Here is a 22,175-nt window from a genome sequence, read left to right on the forward strand (position 1 = left end):
CTCACGATTCGCGGGAAGGAATCCCCGGTAGGATAAGTTTCGCAGAAACAACGGCGCGAGACCGGTGTGTGTGTGTGTGATGGTGGAAAATTCGAACGCAGTTGTCATTGCCCTATGGGTGGGAAATGTGTACGAACGGCGACGTACGGTGCGAAAGAAGTTCAACGCACACACAAACCACAGCTCGTCAACCGGTGGGTCACATGTGGCGGGGTAAAGCTGTGGGTATTCCCACGTCTTTCAGGTTGTCTGCCCAACGTGGAAGAGTAGGCCAAAATACACTCTCAGGGGGGTTCTCGTTCCGCCAGTGATGTTTTGACGGAATGTGGTTTCGGCGCTTGGCCTCTGCCAATGGAACAAGCGGTGTTGTAGCTGCGAGTGATGAAGGAGGGGACACGTGGGAGGCCTTCCCGGTGCGCTGCTCAACGTTCTGATTTCCACGTCAGTGTTTAAACCAGCGGCAAATGTTTACTCCACAACCTGGTGAACCCCACACTAAAACTATTCAAACTAAACCATAAACTATTTTATTTTATATCTTTTTTTTTACCAGGTAAGGTCCACTGAGCTACGTAGCTATTTTGTTTCAGAAACGACCTGGTCACAAGTGAAAGCGCAATGAAGACACTTATCGTGTGGAGATTTACAGCAGCCAAACACTCTAAAGAAGGCTTATTTCTAAATGTGGAGGACAAAAAAGGAGGGCCCGGAGAAAGATCCAGGCGACCCCGAGGGGAACATCCAAAACTCCAAAGACACAGGTGTCGGGGTCGGGATCGAAGCCACGACCTCCTGTATACCACGCGAGGTAGTTAACATCTCCTAGCCACCCGCATCCTGAAGGCCCCCCCTCCCTTCTTCCACACAATTCTCCTTCGTCCGAGCAATTCTCCTGTCGCACCAAAGTGGATCTCGCTCGCACACACCCTGGATCGCCTCTGGTGAACTCGTTAGGATCCCATGCTCCCCTAACAAGCTCAATGCACGAGCTTCAAGGCTACGTTGCTAAGGAACGAAACATCATTGCTTCACTTAGTGTATGTGTGTATATATATACACACAGCCCACTCACCATATGTAATGATGATGATGATGTCGTGTACTAATGTGTACATTTTACAGTTGTGCTGTATCGTGCCGGGCTGATGCGTTGCCGGGGGTCGTACCCCGTGTTGTCCGCTGCACGATGTCCCACATTTCACGCTGCACGTGCCAGGAGCTTCAATTAATGTCCTCGGAGAGGCTCCCAGCAAACGCGTGACGAAACGACGGACGCCACGGATTTAACGCCACGGCAAAGATGTGCATTTGCATGCACCCCAGTTCTCGCGTGACGAGAGCTCCGTTGCGATCGGTTCTCTCTCGAAACTTTGCAGATTTCAATGATGAATTATTGGGCGACCGTGCCGAACAATATGGGCCCCCCGAACCCAAAATCACTCTTGGAGAGAGCTGCTGGGCGAGAACAGTGTGAACCAGCAGTCCACACGCATTGAGACCGTGGCTGATGTTTATTTTGACCCCCTCCCCCTCGGCAGTGCATCCATCGTGACGTGAAGCCTGAAAACATACTCATCACCAGGCAGGGCGTCATCAAGCTGTGTGACTTTGGTTTCGCCAGGATACTCAGTAAGTGGCCTCCTAATCCCACTCCACTCCCTCCCTCCAACCATCCTCCACCCTCTATTACATGAACACAAACACACACCCCCCCCTGCTCACATTTGAAACACCAGGATTAGCATCAGGGCCAACTTGATGTTCACACGAGGCGTTAAGGATTGCCTTTGTCATCGTCACATGACCCCCCCCCCCTTCCCCTCATTTTTACGGCTCTACTTCGCCCGTTTATTCTTACGTAAGTTCCATCTCGCGAGTGTGCGGTATGAAAATTGGTTTTTATATTTCGGAGAGAAAAAATCATCCCGATATAGGGTCTTGGCGGAGCAGTGGCGCGGTGGGCGGTTGGCGCCCCACCGGCGCTACAAACCCAACGACCCGAGTTCGAGCCCTGGCAATGGCGAGCGATGTCTGAGCCAGGCCTGCCCTCTTCCCTACACACCCCGGCCCCCGCTGCACCCATCTGGTCGACCGCCACCCGCCACGACTGACTCGGCATGGGGAGAGCTTCATCCAGCAGTTGACCGACAAAGGGTTATACATTATTTTAAATTCTTATTTGTAGTAATAACAGAGAGTTTGTCATATTATACTGGCTTTAAAAAACAAACTCTCACAGCAAAGACCATTGTCTTGCAGGGCACAGTGTGCCCTGCAAGACAATAAATGTGACAGCCGTCAGCTAGGACTAGAATGGGGCCAGCTAAAGCACACACGCACACATAGGTGCATTATGCAGGAACCGGGGAGAAAACGTTGTTTTTTTTGAGCATATACAGGGAGGCACACGGTGATATACGGAGATTATAGAGATGATAATTAAGAAGCATAAAGGGCGCAAAGGAAGACGCGTAAATACGCGGATAATGGAAAGCAAGGGGGGAAGAATGGACGAACAGAAAGGAGGTGGGGAACGAAAAGGGGAAAGCAAAGAGAGCGGGGGCTACCGCTGTCATGACTGACAGTCGCGTCGCACCAAAGAATTCCTTTCAGCTGGCCGGGCCTTGAAGAGGTTTCCACTTGTGCTGCGGCCGCCATGGCAACGCGGGCAGGCGGGAGGGCAAGGGGAGCGCCCTCGGCTATGGCCTCCTGACCACACGAGGGTCCGGCACCCCCCCCCCCCACCGCACGCTCGAGCCTGCGTGTGACCACACGGGAGGGCCGTCGCACGAAATCAAACGGATCGCCGTGCCCTTGGCCGATGGGTCCGGACACATGGCAATTGTGTCCCTCGCTGGGCCGCGGGGTGACGACCAGGGCGCCGCGGTGGCTCGGAGATGTTGACTACCTCGCCTGGTATGCAGGGGGTCGCGGGTTCGATCCTGACCATGACGCCTGCTGCTGTATATTTGGAGTTTGCGTCTCTCTCCCCCCCGTGGTCGCGTGGATTTTTCTCCGGGTCCTCCGGTTATTTGCCTCCACATTTAGCAACGTGAGTTTTAGAGTATTTGGCTGCGATACATTTCCACGTGATATCACTTGTGGGCGGCTCGCTTCTGAAAAAAAACTATTTATATCAGTGGGCCTTACCTGGTAAACATAAAAAATAGTTTCAATGAAGATAGTTTAGTAGTTTAGTTTCGCCTGCTGCTGCCGGCCTACCGATTAGAGCTTGCAGGATGAAATGACTTTTGATCGAGATCGGTATTCGATGAATAGACTCCCACTCCTCTCTTTGTGCCACCGTCATCATCATTGTTGTCATCAGCCTCAATCAATCCACTGTTTTATGAAGACCTCTCCAAGTTGTCAAGATGTTACCACGTCATCGATTCTGCGTTGTAACAATCCATTCGGCACCTGCACACGAGCAGACCTGTATCGGTTCCTCCCTTAAAACAACCCCTATCACGACCACAACCCCTATCACTACCACAACTCCTATCACTACCACAACCCCTATCACTACCCCAACTCCTATCACTACCATAACCCCTATCACTACCACAACTCCTATCACCACCACAACCCCTATCACTACCACAACCCCTATCACTACCACAACCCCTATCACTACCAGAACCCCTATCACTACCCCAAACCCTATCACTACCATAACCCCTATCACTACCACAACTCCTATCACTACCCCAACCCCTATCACTACTTACGATCCCCGTTGGCTGTCCCGACTAACGCTGTCCAGCAACCTTTGTTTAAGCAAACAAGTCCGAAGCTGGTTTCGAACTTGTGGATGTCACCAGTGCAGCGAGGCCTTTAAAAAAAATACACCGCTAGGTTTCCAGATGTTATTGACAAGAGTACTCCCTCAAACACAAGAGAGCACTATTGTATACACGCTCTACCACCGTTTAGGAGCATTTTGTGCCACTAGCGCTGAGTAACGTGGGTTTATGATGTACTTCCCTGCTAACTCCGTGGGAGTTCCAAAAGGAGATGTTTTAATTTCTTGATATTGCACCAATAAGAACATTCTAAATATAACGGGGAAAATACGACCCCCCCCCCCGCTCCGCCCCCGCCACCTGAAACCGAGTGGCTCGGAGGGTGAACGTAACTTGTTGGGCACATTTGAGGACTTGGATGCGGAGCGCCAGACAGAGAGAACAGAGGGACATGAAACTCCGCTCCCCTCAGCGTGAGAACGAAGGGCGTGAGCATTAATCGATTTGGCCGCACCTATCCTTCTGTGCGCATCGAGCTGCGAGCCCTCAGAATTGACCGTCGATGATTTGCAGGAATCCTACGCCTTACGACCCAAATCACCCAAAATGCAGCCGATCCTTTCCAACCTCGCAAGCCGAGCAGGTCCCAGCCTGCACAGGGCTCGGGCGGGGGTGACCACCGCGCACGCGAGTCAGGCGTCTTGGGAGTTTGTCAGGCCGCAGAGGGCAGTGCGTCCTGCCACGAGCTCAAGTTGATCCTCCGCCGCCGCGTCCGCAGCGAGTCCCGGGGACGAGTACACGGACTACGTGGCCACGCGCTGGTACCGCGCGCCCGAGCTGCTGGTGGGCGACACGCAGTACGGGCCGCCCGTGGACGTCTGGGCCGTGGGCTGCGTCTTCGCCGAGATGCTCACGGGCAACGCGCTGTGGCCCGGCCGCTCCGACCTCGACCAAATCTACCTCATCACGTGCACGCTCGGTACGTGCTCACGCACGCACGCACACGCAAAGCACGCACGTGCACGCTCGGTACGTGCGCACGCACGCACGCACACGCAAAGCACGCACGTGCACGCTCGGTACGTGCTCACGCACGCACGCACACGCAAAGCACGCACGTGCACGCTCGGTACGTGCGCACGCACACACGCACGCAAAGCACTCACGTGCACGCTCGGTACGTGCGCACGCACACACGCACGCAAAGCACTCACGTGCACGCTCGGTACGTGCGCACGCACACACGCACGCAAAGCACTCACGTGCACGCTCGGTACGTGCGCACGCACACACGCACGCAAAGCACTCACGTGCACGCTCGGTACGTGCGCACGCAAAGCACGCACGCAAAGCACGCGCACGCACGCAAAGATGTCACGTTTACACTGGGAAGTGGTCAGGTGGCTGAGTAGTGCAGCATAAGGGTGGCTCAGTGGCGGTGCGTGAGGGTGATGCACCGACCTGAGAGTTCCGATAGACACTTCATCTCGTGTGCCATGACTGCATGATTGTCGTAATATTATGAAAGGTAAAGAAAACAACACTTAGACTAAATCAATTATTCACTTTGTGACACCATAATCCACAAGCGACGTGAGGCCAGCAAAACAATGGTGGAATTCCAGAGGCACCATTTCGTGACGATGTAATTTCCACGAACGACCACCTTCCTGGAAGACACAGCCGGAAGTTGTTACCATTTCAAGAAATGAAAGTAAACAACATGTTATGTTCCATACAAGCGTGACACTAGCACCCAACACGCAACGTTAGGCAAGGGACACGTGATTGAGCTGCCAGTGTGGGTCAGCCCTGCTAGGAAATCCGTCCCAGCTTTATGACAAAACGAGAAGAAGAAAAAGCGCACAATGTGTCTGGCCTGGAAACCGTAGATGCTGATAAAAAAACCCCCAAACACACAAACGAATAAGCAAACGAAGGAATGAATGGCCTCGAAAGCAATCCTGAAATTGATGTTGCCGATTGATTCGCTCGCACTCGGCTGTGGGGTTACAAATGGGTAACAGCGGGGGCCACGGGGCTCATTCGTCTCGTGCAGCGGGAGGCGGCTCTCTCCGCCTCCAATTAGGTTCCGGTGCGTTTGACGGGGCGTGCGGCACGCCCAGCCTTCAGCAGTGTCAACAGCGGCAACTGGGGAAAGGAAAAAAAAAATTGCCTCTTTTTTTGCGTCAACGAGGCCACGCACGCGGCACGCTGGCGACCGAGTGTCAGAGTTGTAGCCAACAGTCGTTTGTCATAACAAGCAATGATACTACTGCGGAGGGGGGTATCGGGTTGTACCGTGAGTTCATATTCTTGGGTCTTTCGGAAAAGTACCGTGAGTTGTCCAGAACGATGTCCGACGTCTTTCTCCGCGTGCGGGAAAGCTTCTTCAGGAAACCAATGTTTGTATGTGTGTTGAACTTCTTTTGCACCGAACGTAGCCAACCGCGCTAATCGGATGTGCGGGGGAGGACAACAAACTGAACACAAAAGCAGTTCTAGAGAAATTATTTTTCAATCTAGATTTCCAAGTGCATAGCTCCAGTAGCTTCCTAATATTGGAAGAACGTTCCAGACGGCCGCATAAGCGCATCTGAAAGCGCCCGATGCAAGTGACTGTCTTTGTTTGATGGTTTGCCAAAAGCCGCTGCGAGGATGACCGGAGTTTGCGTGATGGTGGTTTATGCTCCTTGACGAGATGAGTGAGCGAGGTTTGCGATACAGCAACTGAAGACATTGTGCCGCGCAGCAGGTGGTACAACCCGAATACACATTGGAGGAGTCGTGGTAATGTAATTTATTTATCCACGAAATTATCACAAAGTCTCAAGGCCCAAGCCTCCCATAAACTACGTGACTTGTGTGTGGCCACCGCCACTCTAAACCCCTCCCCTTCCCCTGCCCCCTGTGAAGACAGACGCCGCTCCGCGCAGCCCCGTTGAGGTGCTGATGCCGCCTCTTCCTCCCCAGCCTCATCTCTCCTCACCCTTTGTTCCAGTTTTTCAGTTAATTTTCCATCATTTTCTTGTTATTCTTTCTCTTCTCTCTTCCCTTTCCTGTTTCTTTTTCTTCATCCTTACATTACATCCTCTATTTCCCTTGCATCCTCTCACCGTGGTGTGCCACAGGTAAAATGTTGCGAGTGTATATTAAAGTTCTGGTCCACGTAGGTGTTCCGCACTCCACAGCGATTCTTGCGGTGTGGTCCGTTAGCGCATGTATCGACCTCATTGCGTTATTACTCTGCATACAACTATATACACCTATATACAACTAATCATCGCTTAGCCTGCTCATTGTTGCATTTCCTGGCTGTCTCCTCTCACCTACCAGGGGACCTCATTCCCAGGCACCAGCAGGCGTTCGCGTGTAACCAATACTTCAGTGGACTGGGAATCCCCGAGCCTGACGTCATGGTGAGGTCACCCACGCCACCACTCACCCCCTGACTCTGGGATCAATCCTGAAGCCACTTTCACGTCAAATGCATGGCAGAGAGGTCCGCCAATGACACCGGAGAGACGGCTGGCACAAGAGCTGTTCGCGAGAGGCAAATCAAGCCGGCACGGCACAACAGATATAGCGTGGCCAGCACCACTGCTGTCTGACTTTGACTCTTCAGTGATGATGTTTATAAGAAATGTTCAGAGTTTATATTCAAACTCAAAACAAAGACAAAGTTCCCTAGTGTACTCTATGTAGACCATTGGGTCAAGTGCTGTGAACAAGCGACCACGTGGTCCACAGCGCGCCACACGATGTGGTCGTGTGGTCAGCACCAACGCCTGGCAGCCTTTGTCTTCCCAGTGCTGATGTTTATACACACTGCACCAGCTACTCATGTAGGGCTGGGTCAATCTGTGGAAGGCCCAGGACGTAGTCAGTAATCTAACTGAAATAGCTGGGTCCATAGAACAATGTGCTAACCAATGCGCCACAGCTCCCCACATTCACAAACAACCACTACTAAGTGGCGGTAACGTCACCACGGCGTTTGTGCCACACACACAAAGACAAAGATCCCCCGTGAAGCTTTAACAGACGATTGGAGTAAGTGCTCTATTAGCGAGCAACTATAAGTTGCCAGCACGGCACACGAGGGGGTGGGTGGCCAGCACCACGCTCGGCCGCCTTTGTCTCCCCAGTGGCGATGTTTACACACCGCACACCAGGTAATCATTTGCGGCTGAGTCGACCTAGGGGAGGCCCAGGACCGATTTCAGATAATTGTCACTGGTGTTAGCCATGAGCGGGAATCGAACTCGGGTCAGCCGGGTTCGTAGTGCAGTGTGCTAACCGCTACACTACCGCTCCGCTACACCACCGACACACACACACCACACTCGAACACCGTGACCCTACACACACACACACCACACTCGAACACTGTGACCCTACACACACACACCACACTCGAACACCGTGACCCTACACACACACACACCACACTCGAACACTGTGACCCTACACACACACACCACACTCGAACACTGTGACCCTACACACACACACCACACTCGAACACCGTGACCCTACACACACACACACACCACACTCGAACACCGTGACCCTACACACACACACACCACACTCGAACACTGTGACCCTACACACACACACACCACACTCGAACACTGTGACCCTACACACACACACCACACTCGAACACTGTGACCCTTCACACACACCACACTCGAACTCCGTGACCCTACACACACACACACACCACACTCGAACACTGTGACCCTACACACACACACCACACTCGAACACTGTGACCCTACACACACACACACCACACTCGAACACCGTGACCCTACACACACACACACACCACACTCGAACACTGTGACCCTACACACACACACCACACTCGAACACTGTGACCCTTCACACACACCACACTCGAACACCGTGACCCTACACACACACACACCACACTCGAACACCGTGACCCTACACACACACACACCACACTCGAACACTGTGACCCTACACACACACACACACCACACTCGAACACTGTGACCCTACACACACACACCACACTCGAACACTGTGACCCTACACACACACACCACACTCGAACACTGTGACCCTACACACACACATTGTGACAACACTGAACTTTGTTGTAGGCGCTGTTGCTATGTGTAAGCCAGCTCAGCCGAGGGGCTGAAATGCTCAGTGCCCTCTGTTAATTGTGATTAAATAATTAGACCGAACATCAACGTGTGATTGGCGAGTGGCCTTGTTAGGTCTCACAAGCATTGCCAATAATATTCGGATCATTCTGTATTAATTATTCCACCGGGATATTTACGGATTATCATATCCTCAGTGCTACCTTGACTGGAACGATTTTACATTCTAGCTGTTCATATGCTGGGCAGACGTCTTCAGAACTTTCTGAGGAGCTTTTAAAGTAATTGCTTTCGGGGATTAAGTATATCTTTAAAGCTTCGGTAGCAATATCAAAGGACGGATGAAAATGCATTACCGTTCTATTATTCGAGCTGTATAATTTATTATCCTGCCTTTTAACATTCAGGCGATATTGTCTTATCGCTGACTTCCTCCCACACTTTTGCCCTCTCTGTGTCCCTCACATTTCACAGGAGCCCTTGGAGATTAAATTCCAGTCCCTCAACAGTCAAGCTCTGAGTTTTATGATGGTAAGTCTCTACGCGCGGCATGCGGTGGCCTGCTCGGTGAGGCCAGTGAGCCACCAACAGCTGACACCCTGAGTTCAAAGCCAGGCTTCATCCACCCGTGGTTAAACTAAACACGCAACACATTCGTCAATGGCAATGGCTTTAAAACTAAAAAGATATAAATAATCGTCCAGGGATTTAGTGAGTTTTTGTTGTTATATTTATGCTTGAGCATCACACCAACTAATGTTGACTCTTGATTAAAATAACTTCTCACGTGGTGGTGAGCTGGTCGTCAATGACTGCACACACAAAGCAAATCATCTCATTCAATGAGGGTTTTGTGTTTGATTTTGCTTTCGCCGAACATGCGACAAACAATTGTTGCAAAGCGTTAAAAGGCGTGCGTGCCCCTCGTGTGCATACGGAGATGCCTGAAGGAGTTCTGCAACATCTTCTGGGGCCATCCCCCGACACAGGGTGGTGCACAGCTAGCTCTGCTGGTCCGGAATAGAAACACATTCATCTCATTACGTGACGCCAATAGCATAATTTGGAATGTAATTGTGAACAAAATCCCCGTTAGCATATTATGGTCTAATAGTCATTAAGTAAAGATGAGGCTGGATGTTCCGTTATCAGCAGTGCGTAATCTCCAGATGATTTAATCCTCCAGGCCGATCTTCACCTTTTGATCATTATGCGCATGGTGAATGTAAATGAGGCGGGGCGGTCGCGCGTGGCGTCTCCTCGACGCTTTGCTGCGACGTCGCTGCCTCGTGGCGGCGGCGGCGGCTTCGATCATCCCGAGGGAGGCGTCAATGCACCACCCTCGTGAGCTGCATGGAGATGGTGGGGGGGGGGCTTTGAACGAGGGTCCTGGGGGGGGGCTGTGAATGGGGGGGGGGGCTCTGAATGTGTGTCCTGGGGGGGGGGGGGGGGCTCAATGCCGGCTGCGATCTTGCGTTTGCGACCGTGCAGTCACCTGGGAATCCATCCCAGCTTCTCAAGCCACCACGGCAACGATTAAACGAAAAGAAAAAAAGAACCCACCTGGTGAAAAGACGATTGGGAAGCCCGTCCACATTCAATGGCTCCCCTACCCACACACATGACCCCTCTCCAACGGTACATGCTTATCAATTTCATTATTTTGAAATGTGGCCGATGTCACCACACCTGGGCCAATAAACGAATTAGCGAGTAAAATAATTTATATTTCAGTATTTTTGCTCTCGTTGCCATGAAGAACAGATTTCGAGCTTCCGAATGACTCATAATTTGAAATTTGGTGGAGTGGTCTCAGAGTCCTCTAGCCATACATGCACACAGGCTGGTCACTTATTATGGAGATTGCTCTGCATTTAATTTGTTCGGCGAATCCACAGAGTGAACGACGAACTCGTCTGTACATCGAAATAGTGCTGTCGGTGTGATGTGGTTAAATAAGCCCCTTGATGGGTATTGAGCGAAGGGCCTGTGGCATCTCGCAGCCGATTCGCTCCCCAATGCGACTCGTGGCCTGCTTGTCGGAAGATGTTCCAGAAATTAAGATCGCTTTTCTCCATGGCTGCCACAAGATAGTACAAGTGAACGAGCTAGCAAGACGGTCTGTTAAGTGAGCCTCCCTTTCATTCGGAACGCATCCATACATTTGTCCTCGAACGAACAAATGGATGGACAGAAGAATAGATGGAATTACCAGAATATCGGCTCCCTATCTTAAAAAAATGCCAGGGTCGGTTGCCGGAACGGGTGCACATGACCGCATCTTGAAACGACACGAGGCGTGCGCGTTTGCTCCTGCCGTCGATCCGAATACGCGGGATGCCTCCTCCTCCTCCTCGTCCCGCAGAGCTGCCTGAGGATGGAGCCGACGGCTCGGCTGAGCTGCGAGGCGCTGCTCCAGCACGCGCACTTCTACGCGTTCCGGGAGGGTGACGGGGGTGGTGGCGTCGGGAGCCGCGAGCCCGAGCGAGGCGAGCGCCGGCACGACAAGCGCGGACGCAAGCGCCTCCCCGCGGTACGAACCGCGGCCGCTTGCGCAACTCTCGGCAGCTATTTCCGTCGCTGAGATTTTCACCACTTTTTTTGTTTTTGTAAGGCGGCCGGGTGGCGTGGCTCCTGTGACAGATAATGGTTGCCGCGTCTAAGGTACAAACGCACAGAATATCTCACAGTCCGTCCGTTTGCCCAACTGTCTGTCAATCCATTTGTCCATCGATCTATTTATCTGTCCATCTGTTGTAACACGCATACATTCATCCATCCATTCATTTGCCTGTCTGTTGCTCCATCCATTCGTCCATTTACCTGTCCATCTGGTAATTCATCCAACCATCCACCCATCAATCCATTCCTCTACATATCTGTCCGTCAATTCATCCATCCATCCATCCATCGATTTGTCCTCCTCTCTGCCCATCCATACACTCGTACCGCCTGTCTGTCCGGCCATCCGCCCGTCCGTCGACATTTCCCCCAATCGTTGAAGCGGGGCGCGTGGTCCTGTTTGCCGACAGATGCTGCTGCTGCCGCAGCTGATTGGCAACAGCAACTCGCCGGCCCCGGAGGTGCGGAGGTACGTGCGCAACAAGCACGACCACCACCTGCCCACCATCTGACGGCGCGGGCCCACTGGAGCGTGCCGCCCTGGAACCAACCGCGGCGGAGGAGGCGCTACCGAGCCCCTTTGTTTTCCCGTTCTGTTTTTTTATATTTTTAATTATGTTACTTTATAAATAACTCATGAGCCATCTGCCACAGTCTTGCATTCTCCGTTCGGTTTAGGAATAAAAAGTCAACGAGAGTGGCGTGAATGTGTATGCAAAATCGAAATAAAATTAAAAGAGAACGAAACCGTAGGGTGCAGGGGGAAGGGGGTGCTAGCAAATGTCTGAAATCTGCACGCCGAGTGCTAGGAGATGGGCAGGGTGCCTGGGACTCGGGGGCGGAGGGGGGGGGCGACTGTGATTGGGTTCTCCTTGAGCGCTGGGGGGCAGGGATCATGTCGCAGTTACGATTGCATCGTGAGCCGCGAGTCGGTTTTCACTGCAGTCCAAACAGGATCACTGTGGGTATTTTTATTGTTATTTTCCGCTCCTTTCCCGCACCCTTAACTTATTTATGGATTCCTTTTCAGCATTAGCACGGTTGGCTACGTACGGTGCAAAAGAAGTTCAACATACATACATACATTAGGTGCGTGCCTCGATTGCTTGACACCTCTCTCTCTCTCTGATGTTTGTCCTCCTTAAAAACACTCCCGAACTGCCCCTATTCGCAGCTCTCTCCTTCCCTATCCTAAATCAACGACAGTTACATTCATAAATATACGATTGCGTTCCCAGCAACAAAATGTGCCACCACCGACGTACATGATTCTACGGATATCTCACAGTATCTTTGTTGACGATCATCACCATCATCAGCAGCAATGCTCTATCCACTGCTGGATGAATGCCTCCCCAAGCCGTCACCATCTCTCGTCTAGGCCCTGCACGTTTTCTGAGCTTCTCGCTCCATCTCCGTGGCAGATGACCTCCTGGGCGTGTTTCCTCCTTTAACTGAAACTCCAACATTCGTGACAACCACCGGGCATCATCCCTTAAAAAAACGTGTGCTCCCGAAGCTGTAGCATCTGTAAATGATCGTGACGATGATGATGACCGTGATGAAGGTGGTGGCATAATTATGGGATTAACATGACGACAATGGTAATTGCGATGGTGAGTAGTTTATATACAATTTGTCTTTGTAGGCTTTTATGCATTAAACATGCACATATGATTGAAAGCTGTATTGCAAACTGCCAGGATGCTCAAATTGTAAGCAGCTGTTGCTGCTTTAAAAAGTCGAATCTCACAAAGGGATAAACGAGGACGGCTACATCTTATCCTTGACACCATTTCCTGCGACTCCTATTATCCGTGGCAGCTGTGGGGTTCACAGAAACTCCTATTAGCCACGATCCTATTCTTCCTATTATTCGCGATTCAAGTGTGGATTTGCGCATTCATGATTTGCGAAACGGCTTCCTGTGCGTGGAGTTTTCCCGGACAAGAAGTCACGCGGAAAAATACATCCTATTCTCTGCGAGTGGCCATGCTTTTCACCGCACAAGATAAGCGACGCAAATTGTACGGAAGCCCCCGCAGATGATAGGATCTGCCATATTTGTTTCCCTCCGTGGGAGGAGTTAGGAGGAGTTGTAGGTGCAAAAATCTACATCGAAAATGAGATTACCAGTTGCTGAAATTGTCCGATGACATGCCGGTTTTTAATTTCATCTCCCTTACAACACGCACACCGTTGTCTGCTCTCGCCCAGTGCCGGCAATACAATCGCAATTCGAGTACCTTCCATTGCGCCTGCCGCGGAGCCTACGATTGTCTGCCCACATTTGCGTCTCAGCGGTTTTTCATTAACCCCTTGTCTCCTCGGACAGCGGCCTCCCCTCTGTCCATGCAACAATACGCCTGCTGACGTAGACAGCGGGGGAGAGTATTCCTTTGGGAGACTGAAACACGTTTTTGTGGGGGGCAGTGGGCGGGGGGATGACGACGACTGAAATATGTTTTAACTAAGCATTTTTGTGTATGAATTAAATGTTTAAAATATATATATTTTGAAAAGTGACGTCCGAAAACTGGCAGAGCACGAGGTAGCCCGGGGCGCCAAAGGGTGGCGCGGGGTCCCCACTTTGGACACGAGCTGTCTACATGTTTGTCAAATTGCACGGCATCACCAAATCCGTTCGCACGGCACGCGCTCTGCTAGTGGTGCGACCTTGCACCCTCTCGCCGGGTCTGTCGTCCACAAGGGGTCCCGCTTGTGCATGGCTGCGTTTGAATGCAAACTGCTAAATAGGTTTGAAGGGGCCAAGCCCCGTTTGGGTGAACCGCACCACCGGCTGTGCTTGCTGCCGAAACATCAAACGCTCGATCAAGTCAGTCCCTGCACTCATTTTAATATTTTTTGGCGCAAATAATTCCCCTACCCTGAATAATCACCCCCTCCCCAAAATCGTTAATTTCACTCAATTTAGATTGACCTTAACAAGCTCCCCAACTGTGTTGTTATCCATGATCCCCAATACCGAATCTTGTTCGATGAAGAACTTGAATGTGCTTCTGCTGCTAACAAATTGTGTCATTCCCACGAGTGGAAGGACATTGCTGCATTCATGTTCAGCTCTTGGTGTATCAGCGCTGGGGTCTTGGCGACCCGACAAATCAAGCCCCATGCATACCGTGGAACATGAAGTTCGGCCGAGTTTCCCACGCCAGGTGCATTTACTTACGTGGAATGATTGCCCAATTGGCCAAAACAGACTATTTAGTTTTTATTTTATCAGGTCAGGCCCACTGAGCTATGTAGCTCTTTTTCAGAAGCGACCTGGCCACAAATAATAGCTCGACGAAGTGGCTTGTCACGTGCAAATTTATAGCAGCCAAATACTCTAAACTCATGTTTCTACATGTGGAGTGAAAAATCGGAGGACCCGGAGAAAAATCCTCGCAACCACCGGGAGAGAGAGTACAGCAAACATCCAAATATACAGCAGGCATCAGGGTTGGGATCGAACCCACGACCTCCTGTATACCAGGCAAGGTAGTTAACATCTCGCCACCATGGCACCTAATTAACATCGTTAGCATCTCGCCGGTTACAGCTAATGTGGCCATGCTGGGGAATGAGAGGGAATCACTCGATCACCGATGTTACTGATTGTAGAATAACAAAACTAAAACGATACCTGGTTGACTGCTGAACCTCGCATCACTCTGCTCGTGTCCATGCCATGTGGAGAATGACTCGGCAAAGCCGACGACATTGAGACGTTCAAGTTGGCGGGCGCAAAGGGTCATCGTTTTCATGACTCCTGCGTGCCACTGATGGCGCACGCCGTTCTGGTGAATATCGACCGTGGGGCAGCCTTCAAGTAAAATCGCAGTACCACCGTCCTCTTGTTGAGAAGACCTTCACGGGCTCCTGTGTGCTTTTGTTAAATACCCTAACATGTCCGAAACACTGTAAGCAAACTTCATCATATGGGAGACTTTTATACATTTATAAGCCTAAGCATTTTAAACGCTCCTCCGAGACCTACACACACCCTTATATATAACCCGGGCTTGTCTGTGCTTTTATCTTTTAACTATATAGCGTAATTACATTTAGTGCAGTGGTAGTAATATATACCGTGATGCATAGTTGTAATATTTTAAAAAAATATTTTGATATAAATGACATGTTCTGATATATAATGTAATAACATTTGACCAGCGCATTTCAAAAATTTTGCGTGCTTACATTGAGTTATTATTGTGTACATACGCTGTTATCATAACTCCTGTTTGTTTAAAGTACCTGGATGATGAATTGTGTGCATAATAAACGTCTTTTTGTGTTTTTGTCTGATGCAGCGTGTTCTTTTGCAGCGCGGAAATATGAGGTTAATTTTATTTTCAATTTTCAAGCTCAATCCGAGTCCCTCTCCAAACCCAATTATATTGTCACCGGTATGAAATCCAGTTTCAATTTAAATCTGAGAAATAATCACATTTATCAGACAATGTTCTAATGCATTTAGATTGTTATTAATGTATATAGGAGTAAAATAACCTTCATATTCAACTTGACACACCTATGTAATGCAACATTTTAAACAGGCAATACAAAATCATCTATAAATCCTATAGGCAGTGTGAGGAATCAATGTGATTGGCTACTGATGCCTCTAGAGGCAGTGTCAGAGATTAATGTGATTGGCTACTGATGGCTCGATAGGCTGTGTGAGTGTAATGTGATTAGCCAATGGATGCCTGTATAGGCAGTGTGAGGTCAGTGTGTTTGGTTTCTGATGTCTCTGTAGACAGCGCCTGTGCAAATTGCAGGAACCCTAGCATCAGTCCCTGATGCCGGTTGCCCTGCTGCCGTGTGGGACAGCCGCGGGACTTGTAGGGCAGAGACCAGTGGCGTAGCGTGGCTGGCATGGGCCCTGGTGCAAGCAATGCAATTATCGATGTTCCCCGTCCAACGTCGAAAGCTGCCTCAACCCCACCTCCATGCCCACGTGTAGAGATGATATCACTACCAACGATACTCACTTGACGTGGTGGCCACCGCGTAGCACGGATAATCAGGAAGTAAGAACACGCCCCTCTATGATTGGTACTTAACGGGCCTGAAAGGGGGTTGGTTCGAGGCAGGGACATTGATGAAGGGATTGAAGGAGAAATGCAAATGTGGGAAAAGAGTGGGGACGCCGAGGATGAAAGACAGGAAGGTCGGTTGGGATTCGTTCGAGAAAGTGGAAGGTGATTTGGCTGGAGGGGAAGTAGGTCAAGGAACCTTCGAGAAAGAAGCGTTGAGGGATATACACAGGGTGCATCAAAAAACAATGTGAACACTTCTGAGAATTTGCAACAATACCACGAGAAATGTGCCTCTGGGCTCTGGAGACCACCTGGAGAAGATTCCAGGCACGCGTTGACAATGATGGCGAACAAGTGGAGACTGACTTTGTGAAGCTGTTAACATCACATTCGTGATCATGTTACAGTGTAGTATCCGTTCTTTTTAACGACCGTGCAAATCTTTCGGTCGTTTTTTTAACCCACTTCCCGTGATCCAATCGAGCTGACATTTTCCACACAGACTCGTTGTGCGTGACAATTAATGTTCGTGAAATTTTTTTTCCAAAATTTTACACTTTTTAGGACAAAAATATTATATTTAATTACCAATTTCTTAATGGTGCAATGCAATCATCTGACCCATAGGTGGCAGCCATCTCAAGCCAGAGGACGAGAGGACTCTAGCCGCCACGCATATAAAGGATTTATAGTGAAAAACTTTGTTTTTACGGGTTAATTTTTTTCCATGGACAACGATAGTCCCATATAAGTGTAAAACATTTTTTTAAGCACCCTGTATAAGTGGTGGGGACGAGGGGTGGGGGGGTACGCGAGAGCTCGACACGCTTGGAGTGAAGGGACTCCTTGAAGACCGTGCGTCTCGTGCCCGAGGAAATGAAGACGACTGCCGTGTCGGGCGTGTCACTGCACACGTGACCCGGGAGCAGTTGCACCGCCTGCACTCTCTTGAGCCACGCCACTGCGTGCGCGAGTCAATTGGACTCAGGGTGGAAATTTCCACTTCGTTGTGGCCGAGAAGCTGGTTATATATAAATATATATCTGCAGCACCATGCCAAAAATGGTCTTAACCATTCGGGTATTGAAGTGCCTTCTACAGGGAGAGAAAATGCCCCTCTTGTGAGAACCCCGATGAGGCTTCGCTGTTCCGCAAAGCAGGCATGGAGGAGCTGACGGATGTGGTTGAATGAAAAATGCTTTTATTGCAATTTAACCTAAATGTTCACATATGGGAACCGAGCACATTACACCTTTCCGTAGGCATACACAATTATGCAACTTACATTATCCGAACATAATTACGGTAATTGAGCGAACAAATTAGAATGTAACTTACATAACCATAATGGTCCAATAAGCTTAATGATCTGAGCCATTACATTTCGCACGCATAATGAGATGGTCGTTCAAGGCAGTCATTCACACACCTTACACAAGCATAATTGTGCCTCGTTAGTTGCGCCTGCGGTTTCGTGTTCAAATGGACCCGGGGACCGGGAGACGGGTCATCTTCAGCTACACGTCCGCACCGCCGTTGTTAAACGCTCTGACATCGTCCCCCAACATCCCACCGCGGCGGTGGTGCTGCCGAAGCAGTCAAAGATCGGCACGTGTGGTCATCACGTACACAACTTCATCAGTTGGCTGTGTCGGATGGATGAAGGGTTTACGACACACATTTGTTTTACTCACGCGACCTGACCCCCCCCCCCCCCCCCCAAAGAAAAATCAGCCATGGATCGTGCTCGTCTTTTGTTTCGAGCCCGAAATGGAGACCTGGGCGGATTTTTGGGTCAAGTTTTTTTAAATCCTTTATATTAAGTTCACTTGCTTGCTTACGACCGTGCAAATCTTTCGGTCGTTTTTTAACCCACTTCCCGTGATCCAATCGAGCTGACATTTTGCACACAGACTCGTTGTGCGTGACAATTTATTTTCTTGAAAATGTTTTTCCAAAATTTTACACTTTATAGGAAAAAGTAAATTATATTTAATTACCAATTGCTTAATGGTGGCAGGCAATCATCTGACCCATAGGTGGCATCCATCTCAAGCCAGAGGACGAGAGGACTCTAGCCGCCACGCATATAAAGGATTTATAGTGAAAAACTTTGTTTTTACGGGTTAATTTTTTTTTATTCTGAAAACAAATGAGTCACCATATTTTCCGGATTGTAAGACGCACTTTACCGCTCCGCCTCGCCTATATTTCGAAGCAACAGTCGAAGGTCGCCGTAGAATCCGGTCGGTATCTGTGATCAATCTTGTACAGACTTCGAGGCAAGTTTGGGGCGTGTCTTACTTTCTGGTGCGTCTTATAATCCGGAGAATACTCTTTGGTTCTTTCGGTAAAGTCGCGTAGGTATAACATAAACTAAATCACGACGTTTCGGGCGCAACACAAGCGTCCGTCATCAGGTGGGACAACCACAGCAAGAAACAATTGCTGAAGTGGGCAAAAGGGGCTGCTGCAACAAGAGGCCATATAGGAGAACACCACAAATACAGGACACTTGCAGTAAACCAATCTCAACAGTGGTAAACACGGGAAATTATATACAAAAACCTGAGAACCTCAAATTAAGCGTTATATTAAGCAGCAAAGGCAATCTACCAGTGGTGTATACCTTTTAGGAGTCGAGTGATGAAAACTCCACATTCATATGGCCGGAGCGAATTTTAAGCCTCACGATGATTTAGGCGCAATAAGAGGTCAGTTGAGAAGCGCCATTGACAGAATCACTCGAAACGCACCCAGCGTTGTGTTTATCTCCGAATCATATTCTCAGGTTTTTTCGGTAAAGTCACGTAGGTAAAACATTAAAAGTAATGAAAGTAAAATAAAACAAAACAAAAATAAAAATAAAATTCACGACGTTTCGGAGGCAACACAAGTCTCCGTCATCAGGTGGGACCGTCACAGCCACCTGATGACGGAGACTTGTGTTGCCTCCGAAACGTCGTGAATTTTATTTTTATTTTTGTTTTGTTTTATTTTACTTTCATTACTTTTAATGTTTTACCTACGTGACTTTACCGAAAAAACCTGAGAATATGAATCATTGCAGTCACGAAAGCTTCAAATCTAGAATTATCTCCGAATCTCTGCAGGTGTAGGCCTGGACAGTGCTTGGGTGAGGTGTATGCAGAACAGGTGTTGCAGGCTACTTCGGGCCACGTTGTAAGCAGAGGGCATTGCAGCAAGATCCATTGTTGTACTCAAATATGTTCCAACCTTTGTACTCCCCACCTTCACCAACCCGCACAGAGTGACCAGCGTGGTGAAGTATAGTCAAACAACCACCACCACGGGGCAGGACAGCGTGGGGAGACAGTCGCCCAGTAGTGGATTGACATCTGTCTAGGAGCCGTGCGTGGCCAGAGGTGATTGTGTTGTTGTGAATATCGAGAGACACACACACACCAACAACAAGCCCAGGTCGGCGACGGTAGCGCGGACTCTGCTGTCCTCTTGCGGCGACGGCGGCGCGTGGCGGGGTTTTGACGTCTGCGAAACGGAAAGTGAAATTGCGGAAATGGTTCTGACGACAGCCAAGCGGTTAGCAGGAAGAAACGCGTGGGGCCCCGCGACGAGCGAGCGAGCACGGCCGCGTTAAAGTTGTACTCGTTGTGTTGCTACGGCACAGCGATCATACTCGCTCGCGTCCAGTGAGCCACAGTGTGTGTTTGGCCCGGACCTGTAGGCACTGTCCACAGCCGACGTGGTGCTGAAGCGTTGTTCTCTGGAAGCCTCGCGTCTTAAATCCCAGTTGCAACATGGAAGTCGGAGAGGCGTGAGTGTTGTTGACTCGCAACACGCGCACTGCATGCACCATCATGCACCACCATACGCGGCTTTGGTCAATCCACTGCTGGGTTTAAGGACTTCTCCCGAGGCCGCCACCACATCTCACCATCGCGCCTTGCAATACTCCGCCTAGGACCTTCACACGAGCTGATTTCATCGTTCCGTCTCTGCGGTGGACGTGTTTGATCGGACACGATCATGGCCTTGGCTGACATTTCGTTATTATAAACTAAAACTATTAAAGTATATATTTTTTTATTTTACCAGATAAGGGCCACTGGGCTATACGGTTCTGTTTAGCTCCTTTTCAGTAACGACCTGGTCACAATAGCTAAACGCAGTGGCTTATGTAAAAATGTATATCAGCCAAATATTCTAAACGCATGTTTGTAATTGTGGAGAGAAAACCAGAGGACCCGGAGAAAAGTCCACACGACCACGGAGAGAGAGAGAGAGAACATGCACACTCCAAATATACAGCAGGCGCCAGGGTCGGGATCGAACCCGCGGCCTCCTGTATCCCTAGCGAGGTAGTTAACATCTGGCCACCGTGGCGCCCCTTATTATAGACCATAGGCCATCATCCCAGCGACGTGAACTGCCCACGCCCTACTGACCTTACCTACTGACCTTACGCCATTCTGCACTTTGCGCAGGTGATGCACCATACTGTGTTTACGGTATTCCGCATGTACACGGGACACACACACACGTGTACACGGGACACACACACACGTGTACACGGGACACACACACACGTGTACACGCCCAAGACATCGCTCTGCACGTGTGCAACGCACATGCACAACCTATGTACACATACAACACGGACAAGCCACGTGTACAACACAATTGATTGCACATTGTAGCGTGATACGCTCAGCTCACTAAACAACTTATAAAACACAATACTTTTACAGGCATGCAGTTAGAGCTACAACTAGCATTCATTTAAATATCTCCCATTCCGGCTTACCGACTGACTGGGCAACTTGTGTTGGCGATCACTCATCCAGGAGGCAGTACAGCGCCTACATTGACTTGAGATGGTGGGCAGAATACCACTCACGGCCGTATTTGTCTCCCCATTGCTGCTGTTGGTAGCCGCATTGCAAAGAAGAAACTCCCAGACGTTTAGTGTGTTGCCTCCAGGCTGCGGGAACAGTATTTATCAGGTTCAGTACACGGCGTTTCTTCACGTATACTGCACGCCAGCCGGTGTGTCCGTTCAGACTGCATCCGATCGTTCAAACCGTCTCCCCTACTGTCTGCTTGGAGTAATCTCTTATTTTCACAGTCAAAGTAACATTTATATTCAAGTCTCTTGTTTTTACATTACATGTCCATAACATTTTTTTGCATCTATCTCTAATTATGCTGAAGTGTTCGTTTTGTACCTGCTGGACCTTCATACACTTGTCACACATCTTGTTTGTGTCTGTCCATGCTTTTTATTTACATTGTCAACAAGACACATTTCTGTTATTTCTACTCTACTTTGTAGGGTCTTTGTATCATTGCTCAGCATGTACGTCTATATTGAGCTGACCACATGTTCAGTAACACTGCAGTATTATAATTCTTGTATTTAGGAATGAACTGGAGGTCGAAATTATCAAATAATATATTTGGATTCTAGAATTGAAGTTTTCATGACTGCAAGGATCCATACTCTTTGGTTTGTCGGTAAAGTCACGTAGTTGTTTTCATTTATAATGTATTTTTACCTACGTTACTTTACCGAAAAACCAAAGAGAATATATTTGAAAGCTGGCCAAGTGGCGTGCGCTCAGAGCAATGCG

The 22,175-nt window shown here is 49.5% G+C and overlaps 2 protein-coding genes across 4 annotated transcripts in view; both read left to right on the top strand.

The window, feature by feature from the left end:
* Positions 1-15,816, top strand: part of LOC144723469 (cyclin-dependent kinase-like 1) — a 43,531-nt gene extending 27,715 nt beyond the window's left edge. The window contains exons 4-9 of the mRNA XM_078602247.1: positions 1,539-1,629; positions 4,525-4,725; positions 7,083-7,165; positions 9,368-9,424; positions 11,259-11,426; positions 11,926-15,816. Of these exons, the coding sequence (XP_078458373.1) occupies positions 1,539-1,629; positions 4,525-4,725; positions 7,083-7,165; positions 9,368-9,424; positions 11,259-11,426; positions 11,926-12,027 (702 nt within the window). The 3' untranslated portion in view covers positions 12,028-15,816. The remainder of the gene's footprint in view (positions 1-1,538; positions 1,630-4,524; positions 4,726-7,082; positions 7,166-9,367; positions 9,425-11,258; positions 11,427-11,925) is intronic.
* A 4,301-nt stretch (positions 15,817-20,117) lies between these two features.
* Positions 20,118-22,175, top strand: part of GANAB (glucosidase II alpha subunit) — a 29,169-nt gene continuing 27,111 nt past the window's right edge. For all 3 annotated transcript variants that reach the window (XM_078602249.1, XM_078602250.1, XM_078602251.1), the window contains exon 1: positions 20,118-20,359. In XM_078602249.1, coding sequence (XP_078458375.1) covers positions 20,343-20,359 — 17 coding nt within the window. In that variant the 5' untranslated portion in view covers positions 20,118-20,342. The remainder of the gene's footprint in view (positions 20,360-22,175) is intronic.

Source organism: Lampetra planeri, chromosome 18, assembly GCF_965212315.1.
Source record: "Lampetra planeri chromosome 18, kcLamPlan1.2.h2, whole genome shotgun sequence".
Lineage (NCBI taxonomy): Eukaryota > Metazoa > Chordata > Hyperoartia > Petromyzontiformes > Petromyzontidae > Lampetra > Lampetra planeri.